Source organism: Carettochelys insculpta, chromosome 2 (assembly GCF_033958435.1).
Source record: "Carettochelys insculpta isolate YL-2023 chromosome 2, ASM3395843v1, whole genome shotgun sequence".
In the NCBI taxonomy this organism is placed as follows: domain Eukaryota; kingdom Metazoa; phylum Chordata; order Testudines; family Carettochelyidae; genus Carettochelys; species Carettochelys insculpta.
Window position 1 is genome coordinate 273,055,566 of NC_134138.1, and position 26,391 is coordinate 273,081,956.

The window sequence follows — 26,391 nt, forward strand, 5'->3', positions numbered from 1 at the left end:
AGCTTGTTTTCAAAAGAGTGAGACTTAAATCAGCCTTATTAATGTGGCCTCTATCTGCTGTGGTGATTGGCAGATTAGATGGCCAGGTCAGATGGAGAAAGAAAGGCAAAGAGACATGTAGGCTGTGTCTACACTAGGACCCCTCTTTCAAAAGGGAGATGCTAATGAGACACTTCAGGATATGCTAATAAGGAGCTGCATATTCATTGCAGAGCATCAGTAGCATAAAGGCAGCCGTGGCACTTCGAAAGTGCTGCTTTCAATCGTGCGTGGATCGTCTACATGGGGTCCTTTTCAAAAGGACCCCACACACTTAAATTCCCTTACTCCTATTTGGTTATAGGAATAAGGGAATTTCAGAGTGGGCGGGGTCCTTTTGAAAAGGACCCCATGTAGACAAGCCGCACATAATCGAAAGCAGCACTTTCGAAGAGTCGCAGCTGCCCTTATGCTAATTCATTGCAGCACCTCATTAGCATATCCTGAAGTGTCTCATTAGCATCCCCCTTTCAAAAGGGAGGTGCTAGCATAGACATAGCCAAAGGGATGGTTAGATCCCCAGCTAGAAGACCATGGAGCTATGCAGATTAAATGAGGTGAGGATGACATCTAGGGCAAATAGTTTCTCTTCACCCTTTTGAGTTCCCGAGAGAGTAGTTAGACATTTGTTCACTCCAGACAACAATTCCCCTTTGCATAGGAAGGCAAGCTATACACACTTCACCTGTGAAGAATGCACACTCTGACCTTACATCTGAAGAATGTGCCCTGGTATGTCTGTTAGTTTCATAAGATCTCACTCAAGAAACTGTAAAGAAACCTGCCCTATAATTTTTCGAACAGATGCAGGAAAATAGTTTAGGGGATGGTTTGTGTTTGCTAAAGCAAATGTTTCTGTAGCTCATTGCAGACCTGGAGATAATAGATGGTGTGCAGAAGCTGGGTGCCCAATAAGGAGAGATACTTGACAAGATACACTAAGAGAGAGAAAGACGTGCTGGTCTATATACTATCAAAACAAAAAAGCAGTCCAGTAGCACTTTAAAGACTAACAAAATAATTTATTAGGTGATGAGCTTTCGTGGGACACACCCACTTCCCATGAATAAATTATTTTGGTAGTCTTTAAAGTGCTACTGGACTGCTTTTTTGTTTTGACAAGATACAGGGTGAGTCACTTGACCAGCATCTTCAATACTTAATTAAATTAGATCTAGAAACGACAGGCAAAATCCAACAAGATTATCACCCCAGTTCTGTTCCCACTGAAGTCAGTAATAGTAAAACACTCGTTGACTTAATTAGTGCAGGGTCATCATCAAGAAGCAGGAGCACAAAGGTGTTTCGGCACTTGAAGATGAAGCTAGAACCAATGGGAATTTTAAAAGCACCCTAAGTGAGTTAGGTGCCTAACTCTCATTGAAAGCCCAGGGGGATTAAGTGCCTCACAAACTTAGGTGCTGTACCTTCATAAAGCTGGCCCAAACTACTTACATTTCGCCTTTACAGGGGTCTTAAAGGAACAGTGTGAGATACCTTTAGTCCAAGGTTGGCGTTTGTTTAAAAGGAAAAATGAAAGTTACAATCTCAGAGCCTTTCCTTGGTGTTTGCTTGGCCTTTGTCCAGGCCAAAATGACCCGGGTGGCTAAAGTGACCATCTGTCCCATTTTTCTCAGGACAATCCCTTATTTAAGCTGTCTCACAGGCATCCCAACTTTTTTAAGAAAGTGAGCAAATTGTCTCATATTTTGTGGGGCTCCTGTTCCTTGGCACCTAGAGTCTTGAAGCAGCAGCCCCTGCTGCCAGGGAGCTCCTCCAGCGGGAGGCTGCCCCATTCCCCAGCACCCCCTGGAGACAGTTCCCACTGCCGGTGATCTCTGCCATGGGGCAGCTGCCTCATTCCCTGGTGCCCCTCTGCTGTGAGGTTGTGAAGTCCCCATCTTCCACTCCCCCTCATCATCTGCAAGACACTGGTGGTCTCTCACCTCCTTCCAGAGATATCAGCAGTGATCAGCCTCAGCTGCCACTGCGGCCCACTGCAGCCCCAAAATTTAGCCGCCTGCCTCAGGGGCAAGCCGCAGTCTGTAAAGGCCACACTCGCTGGTGGCAAGGGGAAACCGAGGCCCATCCACTACTCTCAGTCCTGGCCCAGGGACACTCTGGCAGCTGCCTTGTCCTGACCTCCTTCTTTCTACCTTAACTGCCCTCACTGTCCCCTGGGCCACTTCCCTGTGACCTTACACCTTCCTGGCCCTTGTATTAAGGCCATAGCCTAGCAGGTATCAGACTGGAGCCTCTCTTCCACTTCACAAAGCCTTCCCAGCTCTCTCTAAAGCATTTCCTCTTGGGAACCAGTCTTGCACCCTCCCTGGTCAGGATCCAACTGCTCTCTGATCTGCTGAGCAGCTGCTTAGAATAGGGCTGCCCCAGCAAGCCACCCTCTCATTGGCTCATAAGAACATAACAGCAGCTATACTGGGTCAGACCATAGGCCCATCAAGCCCAGTATCGTGTCTTCTGACAGTGGCCAATGCCAGGTGCCCCAGAGGGAATGAACAGAACAGGGAATCATCAAGTGATCAATTCCCTGTTGCCTGTTTCCAGCTTCTTGGAAACAGAGCTTAGGGACATCCTCCATGCCCATCCTCGCTAATAGCCATTGATGGACCTACCCCCCATGAAGTCATTTAGTTCTTTTTTAAACTCTGCTATAGTCTTGGCCTTCACAACATTCTCCAGCAAGGAGTTCCACAGGTTAACTGTGCGTTGTGTGAAAAAATATTTCCTATTGTTTGTTTTAAACCTATTGCCTATAGATTTCATTTGGTGACCCCTAATTCTTGTGTTATGAGAAGGAATAAATAACAATTCCTTATCTGGTTTCTCCAACCAGTCATAATTTTATATACCTCTCTCATATCCCCCCTTAATCGTCTTTTTTCCAAACTAAAAAGTCCCAGTCTCATGAATCTCTCCTTATATGGCAGAGGGGCAACCACATCTGTACACAGTATTCCAGGTGTGGACATACCATGGATTTATATAAAGGTATATATTTATGTAATTATATATATTTATGTAAAGGGGCTCCCTACAATGGTTCTTTCCAGCCTGCTTTAACCTCTTTTGGTCAGACTGAGGCAGCCACCGCACTGCAAAGTTCAAAGCACACTCCAGCAGCAGTGTCTGTGTGTGCCTACTGGTAATGTATGCACATCAGTGTGGTGTCCTGTAGATTGGCACATGTTGTCTGTCCATATAGGCGAGTCCAGCGTTGACTTAACACTGAATAAGGACTTCAGGGTTGGGTCCTTTCGTGTTCTTATGGGCCCTTGTTTTCACAGCTCACTGGAGATTTTTAAGAGCAGATTAGACGGACTCCTGGTGGGTGTGGTTTAGAATGATGGTGCCTGGTCGGGCCCTGAGTGCAGAGGACTGGAACTGAGGACCTCTCAAGGTTCTATGCTTCTGTGATCGGGAGCAAATCTTATGACAGAGCCATTAGTACCCGGGGGTTTCTGAGAGTATACGCCCTCCCGCACATCGCCTCGCTCTACAGGCATGCTGTTATTGATCGGCCTGCCCTTGCTGCTCTGCCTTTTGCAAATCAGATGGTTGGAGAGCCACCACTGCAGCGAGCAGCATCAGCATGGGACAGCAATCCAGTCCAACAGGGAGCAGAGATTTCCCAGAGGTGTTGCTTTGTCGAACTGTCCCCATCCACCCGGAACCCCCAAACCTGGGGCAGCATCAATCAAACTGCTCCCATTGACTCAGGAAGGGAGGGGCTTGGACTGTCTTGCCTTAACTTCCCCCTTCCAGGCACATCTGGCTGCTTCTGTGCTCTGTGGAGGGTGCCCACGTGAGCGCAATGAGTCTGATAGGCCATCCTGAATAGAACACGCTCAGCAGAGGTGAGTGTTTGGCCTCTCGGAATGTCCCCTCTCCTTCAGGTTAGATCAAAGAAGGCCCAATTGTCTTGCGGGTGTCTCTGGTGTGGGATACCCCACGCAGCAGGCCACTGATTTGATCTGAACAAACAGGAATTGTTAGACACAACATATCCTGCCTCTTGGGAGGGATTTAAAGCAGATGACCAGTGCTCCCTGCAAGCTGAATGCTTGGGCAGCCACCCAGGAGAAATTCAGGTGTCACCCAGCTGATAAGCCTAACGTTCTCAGCACCCAGAGCCGGCAGCTTGTTTCTACTAGTGACGCACATCCCCATGCGTCTTAGCACACATAGCAAAATTTATTCTGCCCATGGATGGAAAAACGTAGGGGAAATCCTGCCGATGACCCTTGCGGTCGTTCTAACTGTATGGTTCTAGGATTCTAATAACGTCCACACGGCTGCTGATTTCCTGAGTTGCTGTAATTTACCCCTGCCCTAGCGTGTGTTTGTCAGGATAAGAAGAGGAGAGGACAGGAGAGACAGAGAGAGATCCCACAAATACCGCGAGGAGGACAAACCCAACCAAGTAAAGCGGGGGTGGAGAGAGGACATGTTATGGTTGCCAATTCCCTTTCAGATCTCACGCTAGCACTTTAAGGTTCACTTCACTAGAGTCACTGCAATGCTATAGAAAGCACCAGCGCGAGCGAGAGAAAAACAGACTGAGACCAGAGCCTTTAATTAATGGAGTCCCTAATGATCAAAAACTTGAGCATTGTTTTTTTTCTTAAAAGCGAACATGTGGTCTGCTGATTCCCTGTGTCAGTGCCTGTGGGAAGTGCATCTGACAAAGCAGGTCTTTGCCTGCGAAAGCTTATGCTCCAAAGTATCTGTCAGTCTATAAGGTGCCACAAGACTTCTCATTGTTTTTAAGTTATGACAGTGATTTTCATGGGTGAAGCACACGTGAGTCAACAAGTCCCTATGAAAAGGAAGGGGCTAGATTGTCACAGCTCTTGGTCGGTTGTCAATGTTGCCACAGTAGAGAAGAACAGGGAGTACTGGCCTGAGCAAATAGGCAGCCATGGCAGGAGAAGGTGGGGATCTGTTGGAGCCCTAGCTTTGTCCTCTTCCTATTCATGGGCCAGAGCAGTGTTTCTCAATCTTTTTTTACAAAGAACCCCTTTAAAAAATGATAAGTACCCCCAGACTTCTCTTGCATCCCCCTATGGGTGCGCGTACCACCAGTTGAGAAACAAGATCCTAAGGTAATCTGAGGTCTTGAAACAAGTGCCATCCAGCCTTTCCAGATGACTGCACCCTTTGCAGGAGTCAGATATGTTTTGCATACCACCAAGTTACACCTCACTTAACAACTCCTTACCTACAAAAACAAGCAGAAATATCCCAGAAGACAGCTACTGAAAACTTGCTGACTTTCTGCCGTCTTATTATCAAATAAATGAATTAGAACAGAAATATTGTACTTGCCTTTCAGCATAAGGCATAGAATCATAGGATCATAGGGCTGGAAGGGACCTCGGGAGGTCTTCTAGTCCAGCCCCTGCTTCAAGCAGGATCAACCCCCACTAAGTCATCCCAGCCAGGACCTTGATAAGCTGTACGAAGCACTAGGAACAAGTCATTGCCTGAATGAACTTTTAGATTGTACTCACTTTACTCATGTTTTTTATGCAGCCTGTTGTAAAACTAGGTAAATAACTAGATGAGCTGATGGACCCTCAGGAAGACTTTGGTGTACCCCCAAGGGTACATATACCTCTAGCTGAGAAACACTAGGCCAGAGAAGCCAGCTGGGTGAACAATACAGGGAACAAGCTGCTCCGCTAAAGGGGGTGAAGCATAGTCCTCGGTGCTGTGAAGCTGTGAGTCCAAGCTGCACTTTGCAATGTTACATGTTCTCTGGACAGTGCCAGCTCCTGACCCTCCTGACTCTAGGCACATTGTAAGATGCTCCAACCCAGGGAGAATACCCAGGTGTGCAGGCCCTATTGTGTTCTGAGGCTTTTGGTTTTTCCTTTGCTACTGCTTTCATCCAGATCAGGGTGTTCAGTACGTCTGCCACTCATCACATATGGCCAATAGGACACTGCATTGTGGCAAATACAGAGATGGCCAAATTGCAGCTCTCAAGCCGCATGTGGCTCTTGGAGCCTTTAAATGTGGCTCCTCCTCAGAGCCGCACATGGGGAGTGCTGTCCCCCCACTCTGTGCACTCACCCCACCGTTTGGAGGGAGAAGTGAATGTTGCCAGCAGCGGTGGCCCCAGTGGCTCTGATGAGTTGCTGGCTTTGAATTAGAAGAGGGGGCAGGGCAACTGGGGGTGCCTGGCTCTGTGTGAGGGCATTCAGTTAGAGCAGAGAGGGGGCTAGGGATGCCTGGCTCTGGAGTAGCCTGGCTCTGAGGGAGAGGGAGGGCACTTATTTAGAGCAGGTTGGGGGACTGGGAGAGCCTGGATCTATAAAGTTTTGTATAATATAATGTGGCAAATGTGGAAAGATGACAAACACAAGTGTGGCAATCTCTGAATTCCTATTGGACACTGCTGCTCCAGAGAATATGAGATGCTGTGCAATTTGAGGTCGGCCTTGTCTTTTTGATAAGTGTTTGTACAGCACCTAGTGCAATGGGGCTTGGATTTGTGCTGCATTGTAAATATTTGATGATGATAATAATAATAATAACAATAATAATAAAGGTGAGAGTGAGAATAAGAGACTCAAAGAAAAGACAAAGATTATGTAGGCCCCCATCCGTAGGGTCCTGACCATCTTCCCCATTGGAACTTCAGTCTCATATCTTTTATGCCATTTTGCCATATGTTCAAATGCTACAGCCCCAGAAAGAGATAATCAGTGTTACAATTTGGCTTTCTCATGTGGAAATGAGGGTCAGGCACTTCGGAGTGTTTTCTAGGCCATTGATTATTTTAAAAGCTTTCACTTGAATAAAAATATTGGGTGAGAAGCTCATTATAAATATGTGATTGATTTGCTCCAGTAATAAATGAAGGACAAGCCCCATTCATGGGCCATTTCCACACATGGCCACTTTTTCTGAAAGCAGCATGCTAATAAGTGGCCCGGAAAATGCTAATGAGGTGCAGATGTAAATTTCCAGCGCCTCATTAGCATACGGGCACATGATTACAAAAGAGCATGTAGAGGTGTGGTCCTAGAGGGATCTCCCAGAAGGAAATCCTCCTTCTGGAAGCCTTTTCTTCCTGAGGGGCTTCCGTAAGGAGGATTTCCTTCCAGGAGATCGCCTGGGGGCCGCGCTTCTACATGCTGTTTTGGAGTCCGGAAGAGCTTCTTCCAGACTCTTAATCATGTGACTATATGATAATGAGGTGCCAGAAATTTACATCCATTCCTCATTAGCATTTTCCAGGCCGTTTATTAGCATGCCGCTTTTGGAAAAGGTGGCATGTGTAGAAATGGCCATGCAGTGTATTAAGGAGGCTATTCTACTTTTATTTCAGTTTCTAAACGTGGCTTTGCATCAGATTAGTTGACCAAAGGGCCAGCTGATTCTAACTGCCATCTTGATTACAGTCAAGTGACTCAAAAGAGAAATCTACACCTGTCTTCGTACCAGCCAAACGTACAAGGCCTAATTCTCTTGTCGGGATTGTCTGGATCCGGACAAACTAATTCCAGTCACAGGAATGAGCAACCACAGGCTCTCTGGCAGTGGTGGGCAAAGCGGGCAGTTGCCCCACAGCCTGGCCTTTCAAAGGAGCCCAGAGCTCCCGCTACCACCACTGCGACTTTGGCAGCAGCAGCATGTGGTGCTCCAGGTCCCTTTGAAGAGTCCCAGCAGTGCTGCTCTGCGCAGCTCTGAGGAAGGGGGAGGAGGCCCCAATGCCACCATCTGAATGGCACTAAGGACTGACTGGCCTTGGCCATGCCCCTTCTGGCACACGGAGGTCGCCCCTGCCTTCCACCTTGCTCCAGGCACCCACAGTGGCAGTCAGCCCTGCTGAGTAACCCCAGTGTGAAACTACAGTGTGACACAAACTGTGCCCAAGTAGATGAGGGCAAATAACCTCCTAGGACGAGATCCTTACCTGATGCAAACTGGCTTAGTTACGCTGACTCTAACAGAGTCCTGCCGCTTTACACCACTTGTGGATCCAGCCCTGACACTGGTTTATATGTGGGATGCTCGTGTAATGCCTGAAGCCACACCAGGTTGTCTTGCATGACCTGTGTATTAGTAGAGATGGATTTTAAATGTCTTGACATTTAAAGCCGTGCAGCTGATATGGCTAGGCTTAAATAAGAAGGAAAGGGCATGGTTGAGCAATGGGGCCTGTGGATACATTTGGGTCATGCTGCTGCCTAAAGGGTAATATGAATCAGTGTGGCCTGACCCTGTTACAAATGAATCAGTGGAAAAACTCCCATTAACTTTAGCAGGGCCAGAACTGAGCCCTGGGGCCACTTCCCGGCCTCTCCGTTCTCCATCCTGACAGGCAATGGCAGCAGAGGGTAGGATGTGGCCTTCTCAGTGTACATCTCTAGAAGTCCTGAGTATCTCCTCTTCATGGCAGTTGTAACAAGCCCATGTCTGTACCTCAGAGATGGTCTTGAACGTGACCCACCATCTGAACTTTGTGGCACAAATCCATCTCATCGATGACAGAGGAGTTTGGGAACTCGGAGGGGTAGAGAAAGCTGAGCCACGTAGAAGCATGTAGGATACCCATTCTCCCGGTGCACCAAAACTCCTAATCCCATGGAGTTCCTTGAAGTTTTCTCATGATAGATGCAAAATTCCTTCTTCACTGAAGGAATACTTCCAACACAACACGGAACAGCGCACGGACCCATAAATACCCTCCCACCTACAGTACAAGGAAAAGACTTCTTCATGGATTCCCCCAGTGGTCAAAAGGACAGACTGGGCCTATACATAGAGTGCTTCTGCCAATGTGCATAGGCAGAAATTGTGGAAAAGCGGTATCACCTAACCTACAACCTCAGCCATGCAAAACACAACACCATCCACAGCCTCAGAAACAAGTCTCACATTGTCATCTGAGAGGCTGACAAAGGAGGTGCTGTTGTCATCATGAATAGGACAGACTACCAAAAGGAGGCTGCCAGGCAACTCTCCAATACCACATTCTACAAGCTGCTGTCCTATGATACCACTGAGGAGTACACAAAGAAACTACAGCATCTGCTCAAGACCCTCCCTATAAAAACACAGGAACAAATCTACATAGACACACCCCTAGAACCTCAACCAGGTTTATTCTATCTATTACCCAAGATCCATAAATCTATGAATCCCGGATGCCCCATCATCTCAGGTACTGGCACCCTCACCACAGGATTGTCCAGATATGTGGACTCTCTACTCAGACCCTACACCACCAACACTCCCAGCTATCTTTGAGATATCACCGACTTCCTTGGGAAACTACAGTTCATTGGTGACCTTCCTGAAAACACCATCCTGGCCACCATGGATGTAGAGGCCCTATACACCAATATCCCACATGAAGATGGACTTCAAGCTGTTAGGAACGTTATCCCTGATGAGGTCAAGGCACAAGTGGTGGTGGAGCTTTGTGACTTTGTCCTCACCTTCAACTATTTCAAATTGAAGACAATTTATACCTTCAAATCAGTGGCACCGCTATGGGCAGCCACATGGCCCCACAGTATGCCAACATTTTTATGGCTGACCTGGAACAATGCTTCTTCAGCTCTCATCCCCTAGTGCCCCTCCTCTGCTTGAGCTACATTGATGACATCTTCATCATCCGGACCCATGGGAAGGAGGCTCTTGAAGAGCTCCACTGTGATTTCAACAGTGTCCACCCCACCCTCAACCTCAGCCTGGACCAGTCCACACAAGAGAGCCACTTCCTGGACACTACAGTGCAAATAAGTGATGGTCACATATACACCACCCTATACCAGAAACCCATGGACCTCTGTGCTTACCTACATGGATCCAGCTTCTATCCAGGGCATACCACATGATCCATTGTATACAGCCAAGCATTAAGGGTACAACCACATTTGATCCAATCCCTCAGGCAGAGACAAACACCTACAAGACCTTTACCAAGTTTTCCTGAAACTACAATACCCACCTAAGGAAGTGAATAAACAGATTGACAGAGCCAGACATGTACCCAGAAGCCACCCACTACAAGACAGGCCCAACAAGGAAAACAACAGAACACCACTGGCCATCACATAGAGCCACCAGCTGAAACCCCTCCAGCGCATCATCAGTGATCTATAACCCATCCTAGAAAACAATCCTTCACTCTCATAGACCTCGGGAGGCAGGCCAGTCCTCCCCTTCAGCCAGCCCACCAACCTGAAACGAATTCTCACCAACAGCTCTGCAGCACTTCACAGTAACTCTAAACCTGGAACCAATTGTCGCAACAAACCTCGGTGCCGTCTCTGCTCATATATCTACACCAGCAACATCATCACAGGACCTAACCACATCAACCACACCATCAGGGGCTCATTCACTTCCACATCTACTAATATGACGTATGCCATCATGTGCCAGCAATGCCCCACTGGGCAAACACTGGGCATACATTGGCCAAACTGAACAGTCTCTACATAAAAGAATAAATGGACTGAAATCAGATATCAGGAATGATTACATACAAAACCCCATGGCTGAGCCCTTCAGTCTGCCTGGATGCTCAGTAACATATTTAAAAGTAGCCATCCTGCAAAAATAAAACTTCAAAAACAGACTCCAAAGAGAAACTGCAGAGCTGCAATTCATTTGCAAATCTGACACCATCAATCAAGGACTGAACAGAGACTGGGAGTGGCTGGACAATTAAAAAAGCAGTTTCTCCTCTCTTGGTGTTCACACCTCTACGTTAGCTACTGATAATGGGCCACATCCTCCCTGACTAATTGACCCTGTCAACTCTGGCCTTCCTCTTGACTGGGGCTCCCTCCTTTTCATGAACCTATAAATTTAGACCCTCCTCTGGAACCCCCACTCATGCATCTGATGAAGCGGGTCTTTGCCCACAAAAGCTTATGCTCCCAAATATCTGTTAGTCTATAAGGAGCCACAGGACTTCTTGTTGTTTTTGAAGATTCAGACTAACTTGGCTACCCCTCTGATATTTGTCACTGAAGAACTTCAGCACTTCATCCGTCATGCACTGAAACCAAGGCATGTGTGGTTTTAAGCCCATGGGAGCTGTGGCTTATGTGGCCCAGTTAGAAGCTACTTTGCTTGGATCAGCACCACATTTAATGGCCGCTGGCATCTCCATAGATATGCACAGGTGCTGAGTTCCCCTCTGTGTCTGCCTGAGTTTGGGCCCTAAACAGGCAAACTGGCTGAGAATTCAGTTAGCTCGGCCATTCAGCTCTTAACGTTTTGAGATTTTAAAATGCCATTTGGGAATTTTCAGAAGCACCTAGGAAAATTAGGAGCACGAATCCCATGGACCTGGACCTGGTTTTCCCTTCTGTAGGATCGAGGAAGTTAAATGGGGCCAGGGGGAGCTGTAAACCCACCTGAATCCCCGTTACAACAGCAGTAAAGGAAAACAGGGAATAAAGAGGGGATTTAAAAGCTCTGTCACATTTGCTCAGATTTGTAATTTCCTTTCTTTGCTGCTATCCACATGCCCACAAGGGGTGGGGCTGGCTTTGCTTTTTTTTAACCCATTCTTGGAACCTGAGCAAAATGGCAGCAGCCAGGGGCTGATTGTCTTAGGCACTGAGTGCTCTCAGCTCCCATCAATATCATCTGAAGATTAGTCCCGGGGGTAAAATCTTGGCCCTATTGAAATTGATGGAGTTTTGCCACTCGCTTCAATAGGAGAGGATTCCATCCCCAGCAGCCAGGCTTGTTTCTACCACAAAATAGACATGGGGCCTATTGGGAGCAATAGAATGAGGGCAGCAAAAATAGCTCCTGGCAGTGCATTTGAGCTTGCAAATTCTTAGCATGTTTGAATGCATCAGGGGAACATTTACAGTTTCGCTGTTAGCTTACCTGGCATACTAAAAAGTCTTCAAATCACAAGCTACGGACATTCATAAACAGATGCCTGAGGTGCCTCCTTCACATCAAGTGGCAAGACTTGGTCACAGAGGAAGAACTTTGGAACAGAGCAAGACAAGAACCACTTATCAAATCAAGAGAAGCAAGTGAAGGTGTCTGTGAAGTTCTCACATGGAACCCACAAGGAAAATGCGAAAGAGGAAAACCTCTGACAAGGTGAAGATCTATTGAGATTGAAGGATAACAACAAGTTGTATTCCGTAGGATGGCTTTTTTTTGAACAAGGTACTTATGGGGGAATAGGGCTTATTGTCCTGGGTGTCACTGTCTGTATGAGGGAAAGTGGATGAAGGCAGAAGAGTTTTATGTTCTAACTATGATCTTGGTTCCTCTCTAAAAACACCTAAGAGTAGATCCTCTTTCTCCAGTCCATCTTCTGGGCATGAGACACAGAGGACAAGTAAACTGCCCCCGTCTCCTCTGGCATAGAACCAGTGTAACCAGCTCCTAGGCCACCCACCAACACAAGAAGCATGTCAGGAGTGGTGGGGTGGAGCCAGGGATGGAGTTTGTTGTGCTGTGGCTGTGCTCAGCTAGGATATGGGCCCTGGGAGTCTCTCACCAACTGGTTGATATTAGAGCAGCTCACATTTGCAAATCCAAGCGGTTCCCTTCCTGGGAGACACAGGATGGGTTCCCAGCAGATACTGCTGATTTTGGTGTGGTCCTCCCTCATAAAGGTGGCATGAAAAGAGCCCTGTGGAATCTGCATAGTCTCAAGTAATATTCCCTTCTCATCTACTTCCTTTAGAGGTGGCTGACAATTAGCTTCTGCCCCCTAACTCTGGGGTGCTTGACTTGGGCAGATGGGCAGCAATGCCCCTGCTCAGGCAATGAGCGTGCAGTGGAATTGAGGGAGCAATTTGTGTTTCCAGAAGGCTGGACAGCAGGGCTCCTGAGTGCTCCTGGAAATGTGACTAGAAACATTTTTGACTTACTTGACTTAAGCCCTTGTACATCAGGTGGAGCACGTCTCCTACAAGTCTCCTCCATTTCTCTCTGTCTTGGGACAAAACTTCTAGCTGAGCCCAGGAGTAACAAACAGAAAGTATTGTCCCATGAGGAGAAAAAAAATCTACATTTGGAGCCTAATTCCAATCTAATACCTGGGTGCAGCTCCCACAGAAATCAGTGGAAGATGCATTGTGCAGCTGAATACAATGTGGGGCTCTTGGGCATGCCTGTAGTGATTAGAGCTCTCTTAGCATATAGAGTAATTAAATCTGAGTCTGAAATAATGAGATCAGGACTTTATCACACTATGACATCCAATAAGCAGCACAGCTCTCCAGTTATGACAGCTCCAATATTACTTAGTTCAATAATACCTCGAGGTCCGCTCCTGGACCAGGATCCCATAGCGCTAGGACCCATATGTCCAAGGAAAAGACTCTCTCTGACTGCATGTCATACAAATGTCAGGTGAGGATCAGTAAGCAGGAGGAGACAGCGGGGGGAGAAAAGGTAACAGCGAAACTGTAAGAGTTCCTCTGATGCTTTGGATCACACCAAGAATTTGCAGACCCAAATGCATTGCAAACTAATCCTGGAAATACGAAAATTAATAATTTTAATTAATAATAAATGTTGCGCTCCAAATCCACCATCCCTTTCTTGCACTCCTGAGCATACATCAGGAGCGTTGGCTTGAAATCAGATAGAACCTCAGCAACTCTGCTCCACCTAGGATGACGGCAGAGGTGGAGGTGCCCTATTGTCTTCCCAATTGACAGCAATATGTTAGTTAAATCTGCCTTTTTAGTTTTTTTTTTCCTCGAGCCTCACACCTGACTTGCTGATATCATAGAAATCATTTCTTGGTTCGCGATTGATCAGGTGCGTTCAGAAGGCAGCAACTTAAACAGCTGGGCCTGAAGGGATGGCTTGTCAGATGAAAGTGAACACGGTCTGTGAAAAGCCATTGGGAAGGTGTGAATCGCACAGTCCCTCTCAAGGCATCAATTCATATTCTGGGGAGGGTTGAGAGCCAAGGCTGGTGCTGCAAGAGCTGTTCTTGTTCAGAGAAGAGCATCATCTCTCCACCCCCCCACCCCCACCCTGGGATGCTGCCTAGTTCAATATCTGCTGTTACAAAATGCCAAACGCCTGCTGAATCAGCCCCTGGAATCAAAGAACCAGCTGAGCCAGAGCATTTCTCCCCACACTTACCTGATTGCTCCTGGCAGCAATTCACAAAATAGGTTGCATTGCAGGCACGTAGAAATCAGCAAATAAGGTTCCAGCTGTACTCCTGGCTGGAAAGCAAGTTAACTATTTGCCTGCTCCTGAAGGCGTCCACTGGAATATCTCCCAGGCAGAGCTTGCTTTCTGCATTCTAGGCAGAGCCAGGCAACAGGGCTGCCAACACGGAATCAATAGTAAGCATCAGAATAAAATGTAGGAAGCAAAAGCCACTGGGTCTAGAAGTAGAGCAGCATCAGCTTTGGACAAATTCAGGCTGAGTCCTTTTATTTGAGATTGGTGCCCAGGTTCTATGGTGGTGGAGCCCCTCAAAATAGACAGAGTAGTTTAATCAGGACAGAACTCACTTGCTGGGATTCTACATGAGCCCGTTGTGTCCATTTCAAGGAAGACTGCTTCCCTACCCAGCATTTCAGGTAGAATACCTATTAGGTACTTCCAGGTACAATCCACCTGCTGTACTGCTGCATAGAGCTTGGATAGAACTCACCTGCAGTGCTGCCAAATGCTGCCAGGTTCATCCAGGTGCAATTAACAACCAGGTGCTCACAGGTGGAATGTGCCCGCTGGAAGGAAAGGGGCTTTCGGTTTGGACTGAATATGGATTTATCTGCATGAATTTTAGTCCATGAGCATTCAGTAATCTTCAGAGAGCATCCTCACTGTTCACAATAAGGTGAACATTGTCTGCAAGTAATACAGCCCTCCAGAAGTTAATAGTTCCAGGCCATTTGCACTGATGAGTCCAGCTTCAATGAGGCTGGCGTTTGGTCCATGCTATGAAGTAATCTGATCATTTCTGTTCAGGGGAAAAGCCAAGCTAGCATGATTAGAGATCAGGAAACCCTAAATTTTAATCTGGATTCGGACACTTTCTCCATCCATAGGCTTTGGGAAGTCACCTAATGCTCACATTTTCAAGTAGGCTCAGCTTGTGTCTCAGTTATTGGGCTCCCTGCTGTGGACACAGTTACCATGATAGTTGCATCCGGAGAAGAGAGTTTGAGTGACACTTCGGGCTATTCGTTGTGGAGGGCAGGATTTGGGTGATGCACATCCGGATCCCAGCTGTTGGCTCCATGGCACAGGTTTGCACGTTGCACACAACAATAAGGGTAGATACCGAGGCCCATAGCTCTCATGGAAAACAGTGGGAATCAAGCCTCTAAATTACTTCTGCCACCTGCATCCTGACGGCCTGGTTTTCAGACATGCTGAGCATCCACAGATTCCATTGACCTGTTTTGGAGCTACAGGTACTTAGCACCTCTCATAACCAGGTTAGTTAAAGTTAATTCATTCCACTTGTTAATTAAAGTCAACTGTCTGAAAACTGAGGCCCCAAACATTACAGGCCATTTTTGAAAATTATGGCCTTTCCTCTGTGCCTCAGGTCCTTCACCTGTAAAAGGAGCAGAGTAACACCATGACTGACTTCCCAGTAGTATTACGTGAATGATTTAGTGAATGTGTGGGATGTGCTCTGCAGGTGAAACCTGTGGTATAAATGCTATTGCTTCAGGGCTATAACAAACTTAGGACCGTCTTTCATCTCTTGAAGTCATTGGCAAAGCTCACTGGATGTTATCCTCACCTCTGCTCCATCTTTTCATTCCATGCAAAAGGACTGGAACGTCTATAACAGAGCCTAAACGCTCTGGTCCAGCCTTGTGAGGATTCTCCAGGCACAAATAGTGGGGAAGGCAGCTGTAAAGCTGTCTTCCAATAACCCCTTTGCAAGCTCTGGAACAGGGTGCACACTGAGGCTGGGTTGGGCAAAGGAAGGGTATGTTGGAATGGCATTCCAAAACACAGTGCTGCAGAGATTCCAGGCAGCATAGTAGCCGTCAGGACAGCCTAGGGACACCACCATAACTCAGCCAGGCCTCCGGGATTGTTTGAATTCTACCAGGCGCTCCAGAGCAGCCACGCTGTGGGAGAACACAAGAAGAAGCAACAGTAATTTTAGGCTTCCTCCCATTGTGCTGCAAGGTCTGCGCAATATCCCTGAGATCCACAGGGCAGAATATCACTCACTCTTGCTTCAGTGACGGCAGAGTCTGACACGGGCTGTTTATAGAGACTAAACGTGCAACATGCGCCAGCCACAACCAGACTTTTTCCGCCCTTAGGGAAATTTGAATGGGGACTTGAGTGCCAATAAAGTACTCTTCTTTCAGGCTGTACTTCTGAAAGGGAAGCAGAGAGATGCTCATAGGTACAGAAGCAGTCTGTGCGCTGCTGCTTTGCTGGGCCAGTAATAACTGCTGCACATTTTGCTTCTGGGAAGTTGCCTTGTTTACACACGGGCTCTGAGTGCAGCTGTTCAGCCTTCCTCGGAACATCAGAGGGCTCTAACCAGCTCACATCAAGCTGAGTTATTTCTATTGAGCTCTGGTAACTAAGGAGACTTGCCGGGTAATTGATGACTATATGGGACTAACCGGAGCCATTAGTCATGGAGGATTATGATGCATGAGCATTTAGTGTACCGCAGTCTTCAGGCCGTCTCCGAGTGACTAATTGCCTCAGTGTGGTGGCTGCATTTCACTGCTCAGGAAAACTGTCCCAAAGTGTCTCGCCCTGGGGAAGAAACTCCTCTCAGGGAGTGTTAGGGAAGGGCAAGTTATACCACATGACTTTGGACAGAACAATAGGTGTCACCAGCTTCTGCATACCAGCCCCTCAGCCTTTCTTCATCCCCTGTTCCCAGCTTGCCTCCTCCTCAGGCACCTTCACCTCATGCCTGTCTACATGTCTCCTCTGGTGGCATGGGTGGCACGTATATGAGGAGAGGGAAGACAACGCCTTCCCAACTGGCCAGGCTGGCCCTGCCCACACTCTGCCCTCCCTCAGTTCCCCATCTCCCAGATCTCTCTCTCTCTCTCTCTCTCTCTCTCTCTCTCTCTCTGGAGGACACTAGATTCTGAGCAATTTGGGTTTTGCTTTTGAAATCGCTGCACAGCTGCTCTGATACTTCGCTAAAGTTCCCTTTTATATATTCACCATCCGCGAATGGTTTTCCTTTTCTCACAATTGCTTGGGTTGCCACAAAACTACCCAGTTATGCTACCTGATGATCTGTGTTGTGTAGCAGCTCCTCCATGGCTTTTTTTCTGGCATCTGAAGCAGGTTACTATTCAGCAAAAGCAGTATGTTTGAGAAGATGCCTCACAAGGTTGCATTTTTTTGTTTCTGGCAAATTTCTCATTGCAGATGAGACACAAAGGGATCCTGGCCGAAGCTGGTATAAATGCAAAGGGATAGAGTCCATTCAGTTTAAAATTCTCTGTTCTCATCCGCGATTTTCCTCTTTTTTGAAGACATTCAAACCCCACTTTAAGTATACCAAATTTATTTCATGTTTAATTTCAGTTTTTCTTTCTTAAAATGCGTGCTGCCCTTCACAGCAGGAATGCTGCAAGCTTCTTTTTTCCTTTTCAAAATCAAGACTTTATTAACAACACGATCAAAACACAGATATCGTATCATATCCCACAATCCACTGCACATATTAAAGGGGGACTTATCCAAAGTTTCGAGATCACAAATTGTTTGCTATTCAGATATGAGTTGTTCCTTGTTGGGCTTTTAGACGTTCGCTGTTTAACAAAAATAATCAGGATTTTTTGTTTTGGGCGGATTTTTTTGTTTTCACTTTGCAATTATAGCATCTCCAGCCACAAAGAAGTCCTTAAAGAGCCACTAGCAGCTCCAGCCCTGCAGCTTGCAGACCCCGTCCTAGGTTTTAGGGTGGCATCCAACAGGATCTGCAGCAGGAAAAGGTCCCCCATCACCACTCTGCGGCAGCAGGAAAGTAGGGACTCGGAGGGAAACATAGTCTATTGAATCCCTGGGGCTAGAGCTAAATTGCAAGCAGCACCTGTTTCCTTCTTCCTGCTGCCAAACACAGAATCCCCATTGCACTTGCTGTTGTTGGTTGCTGCCGTGTGTCAGTTACAAAAAATCTCGGAGCTGCTTTCTTTGAACACTGGACATAGAACTTCATTGAACTAAGGAGAGCCAAATCCCCCTTAATGTACTCTGCCTCTTTCTTGCTCTCAGATGTCTAGCCAATAACTTTCCCTTCCTCTCTCAGTTCCGTACAGGGTTTTATAGAAGCAGCACGCACATCCTCCGAATCGCTGCTCCAAATTCAGGCAGCAAGGCAGAGACAGCCAGCTCCTCTTTGGAGCTGATAAGCTATTGGGAGATCCCCCTCCTCGCCAATGTTCAGAACTTCCCCTCATGTTCTGCTCTCCTTTAACCAGTGTGTAACCTCCTGCTGAATGTGATACATGCTTCCTTCTGCGCCCAGTAGCTCACAGAGGCTATGAATCTGTTACAGCCCCATCTGCAGAGCCTGCTTCAAGCTGTAGAGACTCTTCTATTCCATTTCAAGCAGGTTGTTATGCCTCCCAGATTGCCTTGCTGCGACTGTTACTTTCAGCCCAATAAGGATCCAGTTCAGTCCTCGCCAAGGTGGCATTAGACACAATTCCACCAAATAAACCAGAGAGCTCAGCCCTACCGCTGTTAGCAAACTAAACCAAGTATAGATGCAAAGTACTCCTCGCGGGAAAGAACTATCAGCTTCACACATACAAAATGGGACGCGGCTGTCTAGGAAGAAGTACTTCAGAAAGGGATCGAGGGGTCATAGTGGACCACAACTTAAATATGAGTCAACAGTGTGAAACTGCTGGGGAAAAAAAGCAAATATCATTCTAGGATGTATTGATGGGAGTGCTGTAAGCAAGACACGAGAAGTAATTCTTCCACTTTGTGTTGATTAGGCCTCAACTGGAGTATTGTGTCCAGTTCTGGGCTCCGCCTTTCCGGAAGGATGTAGAGAAACTGCAGAAGGGTTCAGAACAGAGCAACAAAAAAGATTAAAGTCTAGAAACCATGATCTGTAAAGGACAATTGAAAGAACTGAGTTTGTTTGTTCTAGAAAAGAGACGACTGAGTGAGGACATGATAACGACTTTCAAGTACCTAAATGGTTGTTATAAGAAGGAGGGAAATACATTTTTCTTCTTAACCAAGAAGCAATGGGCTTAAACTGCAGCAAGGGAGGTTTAGGTGGGATGTTAGGAAAATCTTCCTAACTGTCAGGGTGGTTAAGCACTGGCTAAATTGCTGGGGAGGCTGTGGAATCTCCATCTCTGGAGATATTTAGGAGGAGGTTAAACAAACACCTGGCAGGGGTGGTCGAGATCATGGTTTCCCAAACTGGGGGGTGTGACCCCTGGGGGGGGGGCAAGAAGAAATTCTAGGGGGGCGCAAGGTGACCCATCCCCCCACATCATTCCCCCACCCCAAGAAAGATCCGGCCTTTGCTTCCAGCTGTCAGCCCCTGACATTTTACATGGGTGACCCGGCGCAGCCGCTATAAAAGGCAGGCAGCTGGCAAAGACCCGCATGGAGCTAGCTGCAAAGATGAGTGAGTGTGGGTTGGGGAGGGGAGGAGGAGGATGGCATTAGATGAGAGGCTGGGGGTGTGTGGCTCAGGTGAGGGGGATGGGTAAGAGCAGGTGGCTGTTGGTGCCTGGCTTCGGGGGATGGGAGCGGCTCAGGTGGGCAGCTCATGGGGCTCAGGCAGCCGGCCGGCTTGTGGGTCTCGCAGTGCTTGGGCAGCTGGCCCTGGCATTGCAGGGCTCAGGTGGCTGGCCCCAGCAGTGTGGGGCTCGGGTGGTTCGGGTGGCTCTGGCTGGCGGGTGGCTGGCTGGCCCCAGCAGCACGGGGCTCAGGCAGCTGGTCCCGGTGGCATGGGACTCGGGCGGCTTGGGAGGGCAGGTGGGCAGCTGGCCCTGGTAGCGTGGGGCTTGGGTGGGCAGCTCGGGCAGCTTGCCTGTGGCTGCGGTGGGCAGCTGCTGGGCAAGCAGCTGGTCCCAGCAGGGAGGGGCTCAGGCAGCCAGCAGGCAGGCAGGTGGCTGGCCTGAGCAGCTGGTGGGTGGCTGGCCTTTGTGGCACGGGGTTCAGGCAGGCAGCTCTGGCCGTGCAGGTCTCAGGTGGGCAGGTGGCTGTTGCGGTCAGCTCTGGTGGCCTGCAAGGGGCCAAGAAAAACTATTTGTGCTTGTTTTTAATTTTAAATAACGTTTTTGTGTCTATTTTAAATTACGAATTGGATGTTTTGTTAAAAGGGGGGTTGGACAATGGTAAAGAAGAGGTGGGGAGGCCTGAGGGTTTCTCAGAAATCAAAAGCGGGGCATGATGCCAAAAAGTTTGAGAACCACTGGTCTAGGTGGTGTTTGGTCCTGCCATTAGTGCAGAGGACTGGCCTCAAAGACCACTCAAGGTTCCTTCAAGTTGGACTAGTCTAAAATGCTACGAAAACCCCACCAGGACCAAATCATTTTCAGAGCAAAGCCCATGGCCATTAGAGGTACGGAAACAGAATGTTATTCCTGTTCCTGCGATTTCCAGAGTGTCTGGCAGCTTTTACTCCAGTCCCAGTCCTATGGCCAGTTTGGAGGGGATCGCCTAGGTAAGACACAGATTGTGCATGCCTGGAGGAAGTGTACCCCTGTGAAGACAAGTCGTCCCTGTGATGGGTGCATGAGTCATCAGGCACTGCGTATTCACATCAGGCAGGCAATGGCAGTACTGTGATCTCTCATGCACCCACACTCTGTAAACAAGTCAAGAGGCTCTAAAAATGGCAGGGCTGCTTCTTTCATCTTCGAGCAGTGCGGCATAGCTCTGAACACGGCTGCAGTGCATTAGAGACAGGAGTCAGAAAGAAATAACAAAGGGCTCGTGAAAGGTCAGACGATTTCAGGTCTGGACCAGGTCCCAACCCGGCAGGAACTTGTAGCTGAGCACCAACAGGGCAGAAGGTTATTAGCCAGGTCCCCCCACCCCACCTCTTTCTCACAGGTAGACCAAACAGGCAGAACCCACCTCCATCCCCAGCAGGGTCTTCAAACTCCAAGCTGTCCCTGCTCCCCCCGTGCCCCCTCCTCCCTGCCACATGGCCTGGAGGCGAAGATTCCCTGGGGCAGAGAGAACCCTTAAGAGCAGAGATCCCCAAGCACGCAGACTGTTTGCTGCAGGCCTAACATGCTTTCTCAGAGCAGCAAAACCCAGGAGAGCAACCACTGAGAATCCTCACAGGGCCCCTGGAAAATACACCTTTTCCCTGTTACGTGCAGCCCCTGGCGTGTGCTGTTGAGTTACTTGAACAGAAAAGCTCAGGGGAATGGCAGGGCTTAGAAACAATCTCTCCTGACAGGATGGTCCATGGTTAAAGCACTCAGAGCAAATTGGTCTCGGATGCCACCTGACAAAACCTGACAGCATCCAACTTTCTCCCCCTACTTCCTGGATACCGTTAGGACCAAACCTTACTCATTTTACTCTCTCCTGTAGCACCCTCCTCCCCACTCCTCGGCTATGGAATTGAGCCAGGCAAACGGGGTTTGGCCCTTCCCTTCCACAGTGAGGGGCATCCATCAAGCAAGCCAACCCACCAGGCGGGCTACAGAGTGAACAGCTGTCTGGAGCCTATGTGGTGCCTTGGCTGCCATGGCCAATGCCTCGTCGCATCCTCTCTTCATCACCTTCCCATCCATTGGAGTTAGCTGCATCGCCAGTTGCCTGCTGTCTGTCTCCCTCCCCACCCTCCCCACCCCGCCCCGGCTCCAGAGCGAGAGTCTGCCAGCACCACCTGGAGCTGAGGACGCTGATGTGCCAAGCAGTTGTCCTCATTGTGAGGTTTAAAGACGGAAACAAAACAGCAAAGAGCCAGCTCAGCTCAGCGGGTGGAGAGCTCCACTGAGTTCAGGGAAGTGGAGATTTACCCAGCTGAGAATCTGCCCCTATGTACAGCTTGCCAATGTAGTGACAAAGGAACAACTCTCTGCGGCAGTGCTGGACAATCACAAATCCCCAGGAGGCCCATGAGTTGCCCTCCTTCACCGCAGAGGGGTGCAGCAGCCGATGGCCCACTGGTTTTCCAGCTGCAGCCCTTTGGGCCCCCCCCTCCCTAACATGGCTTTTGGGTACCAGAGCCCTGCACTTATCTACACCTCCTCCACCCTCCCAACATTTTAAGAGCGCAGCCAATCACCTGATTCATGCTCTGTTCCCGTTCCTGTCCCTCCCTCCCAGAGCGGAAACAGGCAGGAGCAGCTGATTGACGGCGTTTCAGCTCTGGGAGAAAGGAGGAGGAGCCAGGACGGAGCGCAAAGCCGGTGATGTGCATGCACCAAAGGTGCCAGGAGGGAGGGAGAGGCATAGGAAGTGCAGGGCTCCAGGGCCCCAGTGTGCAAGAGATACATGGGGCAGGGAGGCAGCCAAGGGGTGCACTGGCCGCATGTGGCTCCCCAGTGGACTACATGCAGCCCACGGGCCACAAGTTGCCCACCACTGATCTACAAGTATCTAAAAACTGTCAACCCCCAGGACCAAATTCTGCTCCTCTTACTGCACCTCACTAGTGGATGTACAGGTTGAATCTCTCTAGTCCACCATCCTCAGGACCTGACCGTTGCCAGACAAGAGAATTTACTAGGTCTCGGAAGGTCAATATTGTCTAGCACATTGCCAACCGTATGTACAGCTATGTTCTGCTGCTTACTGGGCTCTTCGAAGACATTTAGGGGTAAATTAGAGCTAAATAACAGCATAGAACAGTGAGAGCCAGGACTGGTGGCTGTAAAGAAATTTTGTGGGACCACAGGAAACACTCCAGGTGGGAGTGTGACTTGTGTACCCTTCCAGCCTTCATTGTGTAGCAACACACCATTTTATTTATTGGTCAGATTTATTGCAATGTTAATAAAGGACATTCGTCGATATGCTCTAGGCACCCTTGGCATACATTACAAATGCAGGTCAAACATCTCTAATCTCCCGTCCAGCAAGATCCGTAATCCAGCATGACTGAGTTAGCCAGACAACAACGTCTCATGGGTGTGGCCAAGTTTCCTGTAGTCCCGTAAAGTTTGTTTACAACCAGCAGTCCTGGCTCTCAGTGTTCTGTGCTGCTGTTTAGCTGTAATTTACCCCTAAATGTGCTAGACAATATTGACTCCCCGTGGTCAGGCAAATTCTCTCATCTGGCACTGTTCAGGTCCTGAGGGTGCCGGACGAGAGAGGTTCCAACTGTGCCAGGATAGGTAGCAAACAAGCATTAACAGCAAACCTGATTGTTTCCTCTGAATCTCTTACCACTAAAACGTCTCCTCGGTTCACCTCCGTTCTTTTCTTCTCTTCCAGGTTGGCTGCAAGGCCGCAATGGTTTTCTTTCAGTACTGCGTCATGGCCAACTACTTCTGGCTGCTGGTGGAAGGCTTGTACCTGCGCACCCTTTTGGTCATCTCTTTATTTTCAGAGAGGAAGTACTTCTGGTGGTATATCCTGATTGGCTGGGGTACGCGTTTTCTTGAATTTGAAGGGGAGAAAAATGAACTCAGGTGACCTGGGGGTTCTGGTAGAAATAAACAAAACAGTTGTCTTGATGTTCTCTCCACTTCCTGCCTCCCAAACCACCCCCACCCCTTCCGTCCCAGATTTCAAGTACTTAAAATCAAAGCAACAGGGCAACTTTATAGGTATTTCTTCCTCACTTCCATGCATGCAAGAGCCCCTAGAAATCTAAAAGCACAAGTAACCCTTATGCAGGGAAGCAAATAAACCATCTGTTTGTACAGTGAAATGAAATCAGCAAAATCTAGACAGCGTAGGAACCAACCCTGCAGACTCAGTTCATACCTGCCCCACTGGTTAATAAAACAGTCCTCACCCACGCACAACTCTGTCACCATTGGTGTCAATGTCTCAGTAATGAACAAGACTGATTCAGGTGGGGCTAGGTCTGGAAAAGCCTTGACAAAGAAAACAAATAGCCAGTGTGACTCTATCCTTGTCCTCTACTGACAGGGGCACCATCGGTTTTCATCACAGCATGGACTGTTACACGGGTTCACTTTGACAATGTTGGGTAAGTCTCTGAAGTCACCTTAATGTCTTTGGTTTTGAGGCACCTTAAAGGGAAACTTATCTGGAGTGTCTCAGGGAGCATGAATTGTAAAAAAATATCTTTGAAAATAGATCTTCTTTGGAACTGTCCTTTCTGAGAGGCGATACTGGCTGAAGTAGCCTGAACAAAACCCAGTCTTGAAGTTAAAGTAAAAAACATTCACTTTTAAACCTAGTGAGTAAAAGGAGGAGCTTATTTTTAAAGCCCAAGGCCAGAAGCCCCAAGATCTGAGTTCTAATTATGGTTCCGCCAGGTGGAATTTACTCATTCTGCAGCTCACTTTCCCCATCTGTGCACAGAAATAATAATAACCTGATTCACAAGGGATTTGTGATGCTGTGTCTAATTCATTAATGTTTCTAAAGGGCCTTGGGATGATTGGATGGCAGCTGCTTTAGAAATGGAAAGTCTTAATAAACATATTGTCCAAATATATTTGTGGCATACCACAGATGCTCACTAAATTGTGATTGGTGGAGTTACCCCAGGGATGAAGTTTACCCCTTGGTGTGTCTCCATTGTGACCCATGGTGGTCAACGTGAGTTGCATTTGCAGATCTGCCTATACAGTTTGGTTCTATAGGTTAAGGTTTATTATTGATCCTCAGATTATTTAATCCAGGATCCAGGCAGGATGGGAACTGCCTTCTTGTCTCTAAATAAACCCTGCCTCTCATGTCGCAAGTAACAATGGGCAACAGGAAATAACAATGCTGTCATTGCTGCTCTGCCAACGCAGGGCTCGTTTCTCACCTCTCCTTTCGCTTGAAAATTGGAAACTGACATCAGTGGGATACTCTTCTCGTTTCTGTCTGGTGTGAATGACCCTGCTGCAGTCCGAGCAGCACAGGAGCTCTGACCTCTGCACAGCTGTGTTCTGACGTAAGGCTTTCGGGGGCTCAACAGAGAGTTAATGAAGATCAAAACCTGCCAAAGATGCTGCTTTGGAGATAGGTCGTGTGAGGGTGCAGAGCACCCTTGCTGTGCATTTCAGTGCATGAGGGATAGCTTGCTGGGCCTGCTGTGGGCATGGGGGTGCTCCAGCCTGGCTGGAGCAGCCCCTTGCCTGTGGCGGGCCTGGCCCAGGAGCGCTGCAGGCAGGGGTGCATCAGCCAGGCCAGAGCAGCCCCTGTCTATCTGGACAGTGGTGTCCCCCCAACTGCCCCCACATTTAATCGGTTAACCAGTCAAACTTAACATTAACTGGATAACTAGTTAAACAGGAAGTTACATGCTTACTAAGCATTATATTGGTGAGTGCCACTTGTCTCTCTCACCATATTCTGCTGTGACCTTTACCCTGCCAAAACCTTCGAGTGTGTCCTTCACCCTCCTCCACCTCAATGGAGGCTTATGTTCTTCTTTTGCTTTCAATCTGGATCAGATAAATTGTCGCTAACAAGATGGTTTCCCCATCCCTTCCCCTTCCACTGCTCTCTGTTTGAAACAGCACTACCCTAATGTGCCTTAGGGAACTTTTAGTGGGCACCAGCAAGTTCTGCAGGGGCCAGAGAGCATGCAACCCACTGGGGCACTTTACAGTTCACTCCCTCCTGGCGAACAGTGCCACACAGTGCATCCTGAGACGCTTCGTCTTCTCCGATTCATACATTGGAAGGGGGCTTCTCAGGCTTTGTGACAGCTCACCCTTTATCTCATGCCTCTTGCACTCTTTCAAGTGGTCTGCGCACACAGTTAGGACCTAGTCATTCCACTGGTCTGCCGGCCGTTGACTTGCTTTGTGATCTTTGAACACATCGCTCGGCTGCTCTGCCCCTGTGTCTCTAATCGTAAAATGGGTATAACAATCCTCAGCTCACGTAAGCATTGTGAGCATTAATTGGTTTTTAATTCAAAGGTACTTGGGGGCAAAGAGGTGCTGGGCGTCAGCATCCCCTTCATTGCCATATTTAGGGAAGTCTATACTTAAAACGCTTTATCAGTGCAGATGCACTGTAGCACTTCAGTGGAGACACATGGGCTATCGCAAAGAGTGAATGGGACGCATGAGTGGCCCTCCTTCATCTCAGTGGGTTGCAGCAGCCTGTGGCCCCCTAGGGTTCCACCTATGGCCCCCCCAAACTACCTCCCTCTCCCACCTCTCATGCACCGGGGCCCTGGAGCCCCACACTGCCCTGCTCCTCCCACATCCTCCCAGCACTTTCAGAGAGTGCAGGTCACCTGATTTGTGTTCCATTGCT

General features: G+C 48.3%; 1 protein-coding gene across 1 annotated transcript in view; it reads left to right on the forward strand.

Moving 5' to 3' along the window:
- LOC142008952 (vasoactive intestinal polypeptide receptor-like) overlaps positions 1-26,391 on the forward strand; it is a 204,839-nt gene that overhangs the window by 159,101 nt on the left and 19,347 nt on the right. The window contains exons 7-8 of the mRNA XM_074986333.1: positions 23,428-23,581; positions 24,091-24,151. Of these exons, the coding sequence (XP_074842434.1) occupies positions 23,428-23,581; positions 24,091-24,151 (215 nt within the window). The remainder of the gene's footprint in view (positions 1-23,427; positions 23,582-24,090; positions 24,152-26,391) is intronic.